The sequence below is a fragment of the Apium graveolens genome, chromosome 7 (genome assembly GCF_009905375.1).
Source record: "Apium graveolens cultivar Ventura chromosome 7, ASM990537v1, whole genome shotgun sequence".
NCBI lineage: Eukaryota > Viridiplantae > Streptophyta > Magnoliopsida > Apiales > Apiaceae > Apium > Apium graveolens.
Genome location: NC_133653.1, coordinates 207,004,776 through 207,016,311, shown reverse-complemented (window position 1 = coordinate 207,016,311; position 11,536 = coordinate 207,004,776). Strand labels below are relative to the sequence as shown.

General features: G+C 32.8%; 2 protein-coding genes across 2 annotated transcripts; one reads left to right on the top strand and one right to left on the bottom strand.

Annotated features, from left to right (window-relative positions):
* The first annotated feature begins 7,167 nt into the window (after positions 1–7,167).
* LOC141672024 (scarecrow-like protein 3) lies at positions 7,168–10,275 on the top strand. The gene is made up of 2 exons (XM_074478509.1): positions 7,168–7,644; positions 8,639–10,275. The coding sequence occupies exon 2, from the start codon at positions 8,642–8,644 to the stop codon at positions 10,064–10,066; it is 1,425 nt and encodes a 474-aa protein (XP_074334610.1). The 5' UTR covers positions 7,168–7,644; positions 8,639–8,641; the 3' UTR covers positions 10,067–10,275.
* Positions 10,276–10,641: 366 nt separating this feature from the next.
* LOC141674412 (dirigent protein 19-like) lies at positions 10,642–10,968 on the bottom strand. The gene has a single exon (XM_074481121.1). It carries the CDS (start codon positions 10,966–10,968, stop codon positions 10,642–10,644), a length of 327 nt encoding a protein of 108 aa, XP_074337222.1.
* Positions 10,969–11,536: the final 568 nt, after the last annotated feature.

Sequence of the window (11,536 nt, the reverse complement as noted above, 5' to 3'; positions counted from 1 at the left end):
CGGTTCGCTTAACTTTCGTTCTCGTTTATTGTTTGAAGGATCATACCCGGGATCTTATTACTTAGGTTCCCTTAACCATTCTCAATACATTATATTCCTTTTATGATCCTCTCTTATAATCCTTAAATTTAAATCATTTTTATCCTGTTACCTTATACTCAATTCTTTCGGTATCTGGTGGATTTTCGGGAAAAATCAAAGTGTTTGAATTTGGATTCTGACGATCTTTACATACACTTATATACCATATAGAGTACTAATAAGATCTCAGAATAACAATAAAATAACCTCTACAAAGTGTGGCATGAAAAGTTTTCTTATTCAGCATAATCAGCAAAATCACTATTCATAAGGGTTACAAAAAGTTCAAAATTTTTGGGGTTATTACAACTAGCATGATCTTGAGTACATTATATATGAACTCCAGAAAAAGGTGAGTAGGGATTCCGGGCTTGAAATTGAAGGAACTCTAAATAGACCTGGTATAAAATCCATATTTTTTAAGATATTATTTATTAACTTAATTAGATAAATATTGTTTAGAATATTCTGGATATTTTTGTGCAAATTATTTAATTTGAGATAAAATTTGTTATGTGCAGAAAGACGTATAAGAATAATTTAGAAAATCGGAATCTTTTTAATTTTGATATTAATGTATAAATAATATTTAATTTTAGAAATCTACTTGGAAATCTTGTAGAAACTTTAGGATCAAATTTTAAAATATTTTATTAAATTTAGGGTTTCGTGTGCTTGTATAAGAACCCCATTAGATTAGCAAGAGACTTGTACAGAAATTCGTCTGCAAGGTGTGTGTCTCTTCCTTCCTAAATCTGTAGTCGAATGTTAAGTGGTTTGTTTTTATGGCCGTGTTTTGATTCGTTTATATCTGGTTCGACTTCTTTGTTTTATGATATAACAAGTATATGTCCATATGTAAGTATATTTTTGTACGAATTTTATTAAAATGTCTTGCGAAGTCTTTTGTGGGTTCATGTATCAAAAAAAATAGAATAGACCTCCATGTACAATACTAGGTGCGTCTTACCCGCTCAATTGTTAAATTATGTACTTTAAAATTTGTACTAAATTATGATTATTTTAATGATTATGTATGCATCTTACAATGATGTATGTGTTAACTGATTCAAATTAGAATACGTGTTTTTAACTTATTATGTACATGCTATAATATATGGTCTTAGTTGATAAATTTTTAAATTTATTAATTAATTAAACCAAGTTTCCTTTAATATATCGTTAAGTTTCCTTAATAAATTGTTTGTTAGTTTACGTTAAAATGCATGCATGATAAAATGTTTAAGCAACTGGTTATATTTATTCAATGTATTAGTTTATTAATATAATTAACAATTAGTAATATATAGGATTTCAAATAGTTCGGTAATCAATTTTGTGAATCTTAAGTGCTACGTGGTGGTTAACTACACTTTTATTGCATCTGAATTAATGATTAATTTTTAAACAAATGTTATTCTAGGATTTGTTCGCGTGTTAATTTTCCATGTTCAGTCGCTTTCGAGGTAAGTGACTTTTCGTTACTCATTTAAATTATTAAATATATTTTTGAAATATTTTTTATCGATTTGATTTCAGAAAATTATGATATCGAAAATAGAATTTAGAAAGGATTATTTTCATAAAAATTTTCGGTTTTTAGATTATGCATCGAATCATAGGACCCGATCACTGGTTAGTGTGATACATAGATTATAGAACTAGTTTTACGCACGTTTCGGAACACATAGATGTTTTGTTGAGTTTGTCTTAACAAGGGCGTAAACTAGCCAGCCCACTATCGAATTAAAGAGTCATGTCGCAGGCATAATGCGACCGTAATTTAGAACCGTGGAAATAAAATATTTTTGTTCTGTTAAAGATTATTTGATCAATTTAGAAATTCAGAATTTTTGAACTTATTGAAAAAGATATTTTGAATCCGTCAAACGATGGTTACTTGTTCGGCTTTACAACTCATTATTTTAACATATTTCAGGTTTGGGCTTTGAAAGCTAAAGATGTGAACTACGTAGATTTTGATGCTATTTGATTTAGATGCAATTTATTGAAAAAAACTTCTCGTATTTGTCGAATAAATTTGAGTTATCTGTTAGACATTTATTATCGGATTTATGGAGTTACGTCTCCGATTTTATGATTTTGATTTAATAAGTTTGACCGTTGCTTTGACCTTCGTGATATTTTGGACTTTTGAATAAAAGAATGTGTTTTATTTAAGTTGTGTATTTAAAATTAATAGTCCGAAAATTCAAGCTGTTATAGTTGGTATCAAGATCAGGCTGTTCTTTGGAGTGTATTAGGTATGGGACTAGTACATTCCCTAAGATGCGATACCATAGACTATCGTATAGGTCTTTGTAAATTATTTTGGATTTAGGAAATTTGTTTGTGCGTTTATTTGATATGCTAGACTTTTGTCTTTTTTGATCATTTACTATAAATTTAGAAATTGTTTTGTGTGTCTTAAAAAGGATGAACGGGGAGAACAATAACCATCAGAATAACAACGAAAATCAGAATAACAATGGAAATTAGGTCAATAACGGTGTAGAAGGAAACGTCTTTGATCAGCTGGCTGAAACTCTAGTTGTAGTTGTGAATCAGCAACCGAAGCCAAATATCGTCTCTCAGTTCAAGCGTTTGAACCCGCCAACTTTTGATGAGCAACAAAACCGGCTATCATCAAGATGTGGATCCAAGAGATGGAAAAAGCTTTCGGACTTCTAGGAAGCAATGAGCAGCAGAAGGTGACTTTAGCTGTGTATCAATTGCAAGGACGTGCTTACTACTGGTGGCTCATGGAAAAGAGGAAGAACGGTTGGCAAATCTTGGAGAAAATCCTGAACCATACACCTGGGCAAAGTTCAAGAAGGTTTTGGAGGACAAGTATTTTCCGAGAACAGTTCATCTGCAGAAAGTGAGAGACTTCATTCAGCTTCAGCAAGGTAGGAAAACCGTCATTGAATACGAAATATAATTTGTAAAGCTTGCAAAGTACGCGTCGACCTTAGTGGCTGATGAAAATAGTCGAGCACGAAGATTAGAATAGGGACTTCGAAGCGACATTAGGAACTCTGTGATATCTTTTGAACTTCAGACGTACGAGGCAGTCCTCAACAAGTCTTTGATAATCGAGAGAGGCTTGGCATAATCTGAAAAAGCATCTGGTAGCTGGAATAAGAGACGGTTCGCTCAAGCTGGTGTACAATTTTTTCAAGGGGGACCATTCAAGAAACAACACGTGTACGATCAAGTTGGAAGTCAAAGAAATCATGAAAATTGCACTAGGTGTGGCGGTAACCATGCACATACGGAATTTCGTTGGAATAGAGGCGCGTGTTTTCATTGCGGGGATGTCGGACACAGGATTACTCAATGTCCTAACAACTCACCACCAAGGAAGGAAACAGATAAAAAGATGGACAAATGACGTGTTTTTCAGCTCACAGGAAATGAAAACTATCGCAATTAAGGTATGATTTATTTTTTTAAGTGATTTATTTTATTTATTTATGTGAATTTGGGGACCAAATTCTTTTAAGGGGGGAAGAATGTAAAATCTGTAAATTTTTAAAGATATTATTTGTTAACTTAATTAGATAAATATTTGTTTAGAATATTCTGGAAATTTCTGTTCAAGTTAATTAATTTGAGATGAGATTTGTTATTTGTGGAAAGACGTATAAGAATAATTTAGAAAATCATTTTTTTTAATTTAGGTATTTATGTGAATAGAATATTTATTTTAGAAATTTATTTGGAAAGCTTGTAGAAACTTTAGGATCAAGTTTTAAAATATTTTATTAAATTTAGGATTTCGTGTGCCTATATAAAAACCCCATTAGATGAGCAAAAGACTTGTACATAATTTCGTCTCCAAGGTGCGTGTCCATTCCTTCCTAAATCTGTACTCGAATATTAAATGGTTTGTTTTTATGACCGTGTTTTAATTCTTTATATCTGGTTTGACTTCTTTGTTTTATGATATAACAATTATATGTTCATATATAAGAATATTTTTGTATGAATTTAATTAAGATGTCTTGCGAAGTCTTTTGTGGGTTCATGTACCAAAAAAATAGACAAGACCTTCACGTACAATACTAGGTGCGTCTCCCCCGCTCAATTTTTAAATTATATACTTTAAAATTTGTACTAAATCATGATTATTTATGCATCTTACAATGATGTATATGTTAATTGATTCAAATTAGAATACGTGTTTATAACATGTTATTTATACATGCTATAATATATGTCTTAGTTGATAAATTTTTTAATTTATTAATTAATTAAACCAAGATTCCTTAATAAATTGTTAAGTTTCCTTAATAATTTTTTTGCTAGTTTAAGTTAGATTGCATGCATGATAAAATGTTTGAGCAATTGGTTATGTTAATTCACTGTATTAGTTTATTTATATAATTAATAATTAGTAATATATATGAATTCAAATAGTTCGATAATCAATTTTGTGAAACTTAAGTGCTACGTGGTGGTTAACTACATTTTGACTGCATCTGAATTAATGATTAATTTTTAAACAATTGATATTCTAGGGCTTGTTCGCGTGTTAATTTTCCGTGTTCAGCCGCTTTCAAGATAAGTGACTTTTTATTGCTCATTTAAATTATTAAATCTATTTTTTAAATTTGATTTCAGAAAATTATGATATCGAAAATAGAATTTAGAAAAGATTATTTTTATAACATTCCCCCGATTTTTAGATTATGCATCGAATCATATAATCCGATCACTGGTTAGTGTTATACATAGATTATAGAACTAGTTTTACGCACGTTCCGGAACACAAAGATGCCTTGTTGAGTTTGTCTTAACGAGGGCGTAATCGAATTATCGAATTATAGAGTCGTGTCGCAGTCATAATGCGGCCGTAATTTAGAACTGTGTGAATAAATTTTTTTTGTTCTGTTAAAGATTATATGATCGATTTAGAAATTCATGATTTTTGAACCTATTGAAAAAGATATTTTGGAGTCGTCAAATGATGGTTACTTGTTGGGTGTTTTAGCTCATTATTTTAACATATTTCAGGTTTTGGCTTTGAAAGCTAAAGATGTGAACTACGTGGATTTTGATGCTATTTGATTTAGATGCAATTTATTGAAAAAGACTTCTCGTATTTATCGAATAAATTTGAGTTATATGTCAGACATTTATTATCGGATTTATGGAGCCGCGTCTCCGATTTTATGATTTTGATTCAATAAGTTTGACCCGTTGATTTGACCTTCGTGATATTTTGGATTTTTGAATAAAATAATGTGTTTTATTTAAGTTGTGTATTTAGAATTAATAGTCCGAAAAGTCAGGCTGTTACACCTGGCAAAATGGTTCTGGGTCCGAAGAACCGAATCGAAATCTATAGAAACGAGATCCGATCTGAGATCTAAATCCTATAATCCGATAATCATCCGAAAACCAAATTAAACAACCTCGAAAATTTCCTGAACAAAAAATGATCTGAAATACTAGATCCGACAATAAATTGGAACCGTACAAAACCGAATCATATATTATCTGAATTAAATATGATCCGAAATAAGTAAAATTCATACTTAAAAATATTTTATGTTTATAATAATATAATTATTTAATCACAATATTTTGTAAAAATATATTATATTATATACTCCGGTAAATTATACCGTAAGAAGGGTTCATGTACGGCGTCGGAAGGAACGGATCCGAATGGAGTTATCACATATTTGCCAATATAATATATTTTTTGGATTCCAATATATGTCAAACATATTTTTAGTGTACTTTGTAGATTATAAAGTAAAATATTAGGTATACAAAGTTAGTTCTCAAAATATATGTGAAATGATATGTGTCAAATTTTTATTAGTTTAATGTAAATTGATCACCCTATATTCACATTAATAGTACCAATTAAATTATTTTGTACAATCACATTATTCTTGTTTATTTTATAATATTTTTTATAACTTTTTTTGCGACTCTAATGTTCCTTCGTGATCAGGGGCAGACCTTGGCTAGGGTGGGCTCCAGCCCCAGTGAAATTTTAGCGGCCCATTAAAATTCTATATATGATTCTAGCCTGCTACAAATTAGCCAGTTAAATATTTAAGAACCCCATTTATATAGCCAATCTTTCGCCATTGTATAATAATATGAAATCTAAATGAGCCATTATCTTGAAAATAAGGCAATAATTAGGCAATCAGTCCATTACCATATTTAAAGTTATAGACAAAGTAGAAAAAAAGGCAACACGTAATAAGGCTACACTACTACAAATAAAAAAGAGGTCTTTTTATCGGTTATAATATTATTCATCAATTATCATTGAATCGACTTTTATTCTTTAACAATGTAAGTTATTTATTTATTTATTTGATCAGTTGAGTTGATTGATTTATTTTGTTCTTTTTTTGAAGTTATTTTGTTCTTTTTTATTTACAATTGAATCTAATGCAAGTAATTGAATGTGAGTACCAATATATTATTGAATTAAATATGTGTATCTTATAATTTTAATGCATTTAATGAGTGTTAGGTCAAACATTTATTTTTATTTCGAGTAAATCTTACTTTATTTTTCCACCGTAAATTAGTATTTTATTACTTATTTTTCTTCAACTCTATAATTTTGCTTTTACATATATATATATATATATTAGTTTGCTCCCTTATCTTTACATAAGATTAGTAAAAAAAAATTCTCAGCCCCACTAAATTCAGAATCCTGGTCCGCCCATGTTCATGATAATATCAAAAACTGCCTATCAAAACGGCTAAACTAAGCCTCTTTTCGATGATATTACACATAGTTTATCACACACAGTTTTTTCTTACAATAAATTAATTTAGCTAAACAAAAGAATGGAATATTTTCAACCTTGGTACGAGGCAAATCCAAACAAGACCCAACCTTAATTTCAAACCCAAAGCCAAACCATTTTTTATTCAATTTTGGCCTTTCCACAATTTCTTGGTCTTTATGTAAAGATAGAACCAAGTGGATGTGGTTTGTCTTTAAGCCCCAAACAACAATTTTATTTGGAAGCACTTAAAAAGCTTACCTTGCAATCCCCACTATCTCCCACTAAGAAACAACTCAACTTGTTGTTTTCTCTTGGTCATACATTTTTGTATACATCTCCACATGCAGAATAATACAAGACTTGCCCACTTTTTATTCCCATCCAATTTATTAACTTACAAATCCCATTTTTGTAAAATAGAATGGATAGAGATGAGAGCAGAGCACCCTGTTTTTTCATTTATTCCATATTCTTTCTTTAATTGTCCCCAGAAATCAACTATTTCAATACTGACAAAACCAACTACTTTGAATTCTCACGACATACTATTATGTATTAATATAATAGTCTTGCCTCGACAAGAATTTGGTTTAAGCTTTATTTATCTAGACCGACTTTGAAGCAGAGGAGCTTTTGAGACAAACCCCTGTTTCTTGATTTTTCTAAATATTGTGAGATTTAGAAAAATCTTGAAGGGTTTTTCTGGGTTTTGGATGAATTGTAAAACCCATATGTGGATTTGAATTTGCTGGTGTTTTGACTGTTATTCGACAGAAGTTTTTTACTGGTGAGGCTAGTTTTGTTGCTCTGTTTCTATTTGTGTTTCATGTTTTTATATATTGTTTGAACAGTTTGTGAAGCTAGTTTAACTCAGTTTAAGTATATCTATGATCTATCTGTGTTATTTTACCTAATTGTTTTCTGTTAGCTTATTAGCCTCTTCTACCTATGCAAGCTTTATGCATGTGTATTCAAGCTTGTGATGAGATTGATTCATGTTTAATACTATCAGTTTGCTAATACTTTGTCTAGGACAATGTTTATTTGGCTTTGTTACTAGTTCTGTCTAATTTATAAATCATGCGAAAAGAGGTTACATATTGGAAGATGAATTTTAGTCCAAAATTTTGATGGTGGTATAAAATCAGGGGACCCTAGACACAGACAAGACCAGTTGAGATAACTGTTTGGAGCTGATTTAATTTAATGATTGTACTTCGATGATTAAACTTTATTTCTGTATTATGAACTTTACAGTATTTTTTTATAAGTATATGTGGAGGCGAATGAGGATTCGAACTTTAAGACCTTGATCATTAGGATGCAGAAGAGCAGGGAACGAGCTTTGCCCCTATGCTAAGTGGCAGAACCAGGGCAGGAGGCGCCCAGGCTAACCTTCGGAGTTAATTTAGAAAAAATATTTAAGCTCCGGTTGATCTTGAAAAGTTGATGAATACTTTTTTTTAAAATTGTAGCAGTATCAGCATGCACATCAAAATGATTTAGCTCCGGGACTTTTACAATCTTTGTTCCACCAGTAACCACGCTATCAAAATGAATACCCTCTTATACTTTCTGGTGTTGTAAACCACAAACCTCTTACTTATTTTTTATTTTTTTTGCATTATAGATGTCTTGAGAATATAAATAATGAAAGCTTACTGTATATGCTTTTTGTCTAATAAAAGCATGTTGTACTTGGCATTCAGATATTAGTAGACTATTTACAGCTGTATGTCTAAGTATGAAATTTCACCCTTGAACTCTACCATTTCTTGCAGTATATGGCAGGGATGGTCCTGGAGGATGGATCACCATCTGTGAGTTCGCCGCTTCAGTTTTTTTCCCTGATGTCTCTTTCACCTGGCATTGGATCACCATATCCATGGTTAAGAGAAATGAAATCAGAAGAAAGAGGTTTATATCTGATTCAAGCCCTGATTACGACAGCCAACCATGTAGCTGCTGGTAGTATTGAGAATGCCAATTTGGGCCTTGAGCAAATCGCCCATCTATCTTCTCCTGATGGAGATGCCATACAAAGAATTGCTGCTTACTTTACTGAGGCACTAGCTGATAGGATGCTTAAACGCTGGCCCGGATTGCACAAGGCCCTTAACTCTACCAAGATATCTTCGGTATCTGAAGAAAGGCTTGTTCAGAAATTATTCTTTGAGCTCTGTCCTTTCTTAAAGCTCTCGTATGTAATTACAAACCAAGCAATTATAGAAGCCATGGAGGGCGAAAAGGTTGTTCACATTATTGATCTGAATTCTGTTGAGCCTGCCCAGTGGATTAATCTTCTTCAGTTATTCAGTGCAAGGCCTGAAGGTCCACCTCATTTGAGAATAACAGGAATTCATGAACAGAAAGAAGTACTGGACGAAATGGCTCACCGGTTGAATGAAGAAGCTGGAAACTTAGATATCCCATTTCAGTTTAATTCTGTTGTAACTAAATTGGAGAATCTTGACACTGAAAGCTTACGTGTGAAAACCGGAGAAGCTGTTGCAGTCAGTTCTGTGCTCCAACTACATCACCTCCTAGCATTTGATGATGAGATGCTTCGAAGAAATTCTCCCATGGGAAGCAGAAGTTTTAGTTCGATCCAAATGCAGGCAGCATTGCAGAGCAACACCCATACTTTGGGAGATTTTCTTGAGAAAGATATGATGAGTGGATATACCCCAAGTCCAGATTCAACATCTTCGTCTCCACTATCTCTAGCCAGTGCACCGAAGATGGTGACGTTTCTTAATTCCCTCTGGTGCCTTTCACCAAAGCTAATGGTAGTAACTGAGCAAGAGTCGAATCATAATCAATTTAGTCTCATGGACAGGATTTATGAAGCATTGTATTTCTATGGTTCACTTTTTGATTGTTTGCCATCTACTGCATCAAGGGTACCAATAGAACGTCAAAAGCTTGAAAAGATGCTGTTTGGAGAAGAAATTAAGAACATCGTATCCTGTGAAGGGACCGAGAGAAAGGAGAGACATGAAAAGCTTGAAAAATGGATTCCAAGGCTAGAGATGGCTGGTTTTGGGAGGGTGGCTTTGAGTTATAATACCATGATGCAGGCAAGAACATTGCTGCAGAGTTATGGGTATGAAGGGTTTAAAATTAAAGAAGAGAATGGACTTTGTTTTATGTGCTGGAAAAGTCGACCGCTGTATTCAGTTTCGGCCTGGAGGTTTAGGAGATACTAGATGCTATACATGCTAAAGTCTAAGTTTGCTCATCTCCTCTTTTTCTCGCTTACTGTATAAAGAACTTGATGTTTTCTACCTCTTTCAACGGTCCGGTGTTTCTGTAAACAAGTTAATAATTTTTTTCATTGTTTGTGTTGGATTTCTGACTTAAGGGTAGCAAATATTTTAGCCAAGTATCAGAATCTGTCTATCAAGTTCTTTTGTTTAGCCCTGTATCAGAATTTGTCTATGAATGTCTTTTGTACCATCATCAGGGGGGCTATGTTTAATTGTACCGAAAAGATAACCAAATCACACCACAAATTATGAAAAATTAACGGAGATGCTGTAAAAAATCATTGGAGGATCCTAAAGGGTATGATAGGACAAAGATACTGAAATGTACGAAACAACCAAGAAAAAGATCCGGGATACTATAACTTGGTGCATTGCAGCTTAAAGAGATCAAATATACACAATGGTTACTTAATTTAAATTAAAACTCAAAAGTTTATACTTTCTGATCAACTAAGAAGCTCACTCTGGTAGATAGCTGATAGAAAGTATATTTGTGAAACAGACCCCTTGAGAATTTAGAAATGCATTACATAAACATCGTACTCAACAACAGCATCTCTGGTCTTGATATTAAATCGAACCGTTTTTGCAAGAGCATAGCCGTGAGAAAATCTGAATACGCCACTACCGCCAACCACAGGCATTTCTCTAACCTTCTCAAGAACAGGATTTCGCCCAAGAATACTAATTGTGCTCCCATTATATTCGCCCTCCAGGAAAGAAAAAATTATAACCATAAGGAGCGCGGCATCAGTTTTTGTAGGCAAGGCATACATTCCCTGAGCTCTTCCCACGATCTTTGAACCACGTTCTGTTCCTTGTGTCAACGGATCATCGATCATCGCAGTCTGAAAATTAAGTTAACGGAGGGGTTTTTACCGCTGACAATGTCGTGAAAATAGAAATGAAGGTGAGTCATCTTGTTTGGACTATGCATGGCGAGAAATTCCCATTGATGGAGACGATGAAGGTGGAAATCAGAATGAGGTGAATGGAGAAGGCATAAGAGAATGAAGTCATTTTTGGCTAGTAAACTGATGAATACAGACCTCCTGGTTTGTCCATTTATAGGTGTCAAAAGTAGAGGAGTATGCATATTTTTCTTAGGGAAATCATTGCTGCCTTGTTTGCACTAATGTAGTAAAAACTAAACAAATGCTTACACACTCTAAAAGTGAAAACAGGGGAAATGCAGTGTGTGTAAAGCCAAGTGCAGTGGAGGTGTAGTGTATTGTACTCTTTACATAATTCTAGATGTGCCCTTGCCCCTGCATAAATGATGTAGCATTGTGTGCTTAACATGATAAACAGTCGCTTGTTTTTAAATTGAAGCTCAAATCGCACAATTCTTGTGTTCTTTGTCATCTAGAACAAACAAATTAAGGACAGATTATATTTGACTATAACAGC

What these genes read in the sequence shown, in the direction of transcription:
- LOC141672024 (XM_074478509.1), top strand. Translation starts at nt 8,642, where the DNA reads ATGGCAGGGATGGTCCTGGAGGATGGATCACCATCTGTGAGTTCGCCG.
- LOC141674412 (XM_074481121.1), bottom strand. Translation starts at nt 10,968, where the DNA reads ATGATCGATGATCCGTTGACACAAGGAACAGAACGTGGTTCAAAGATC.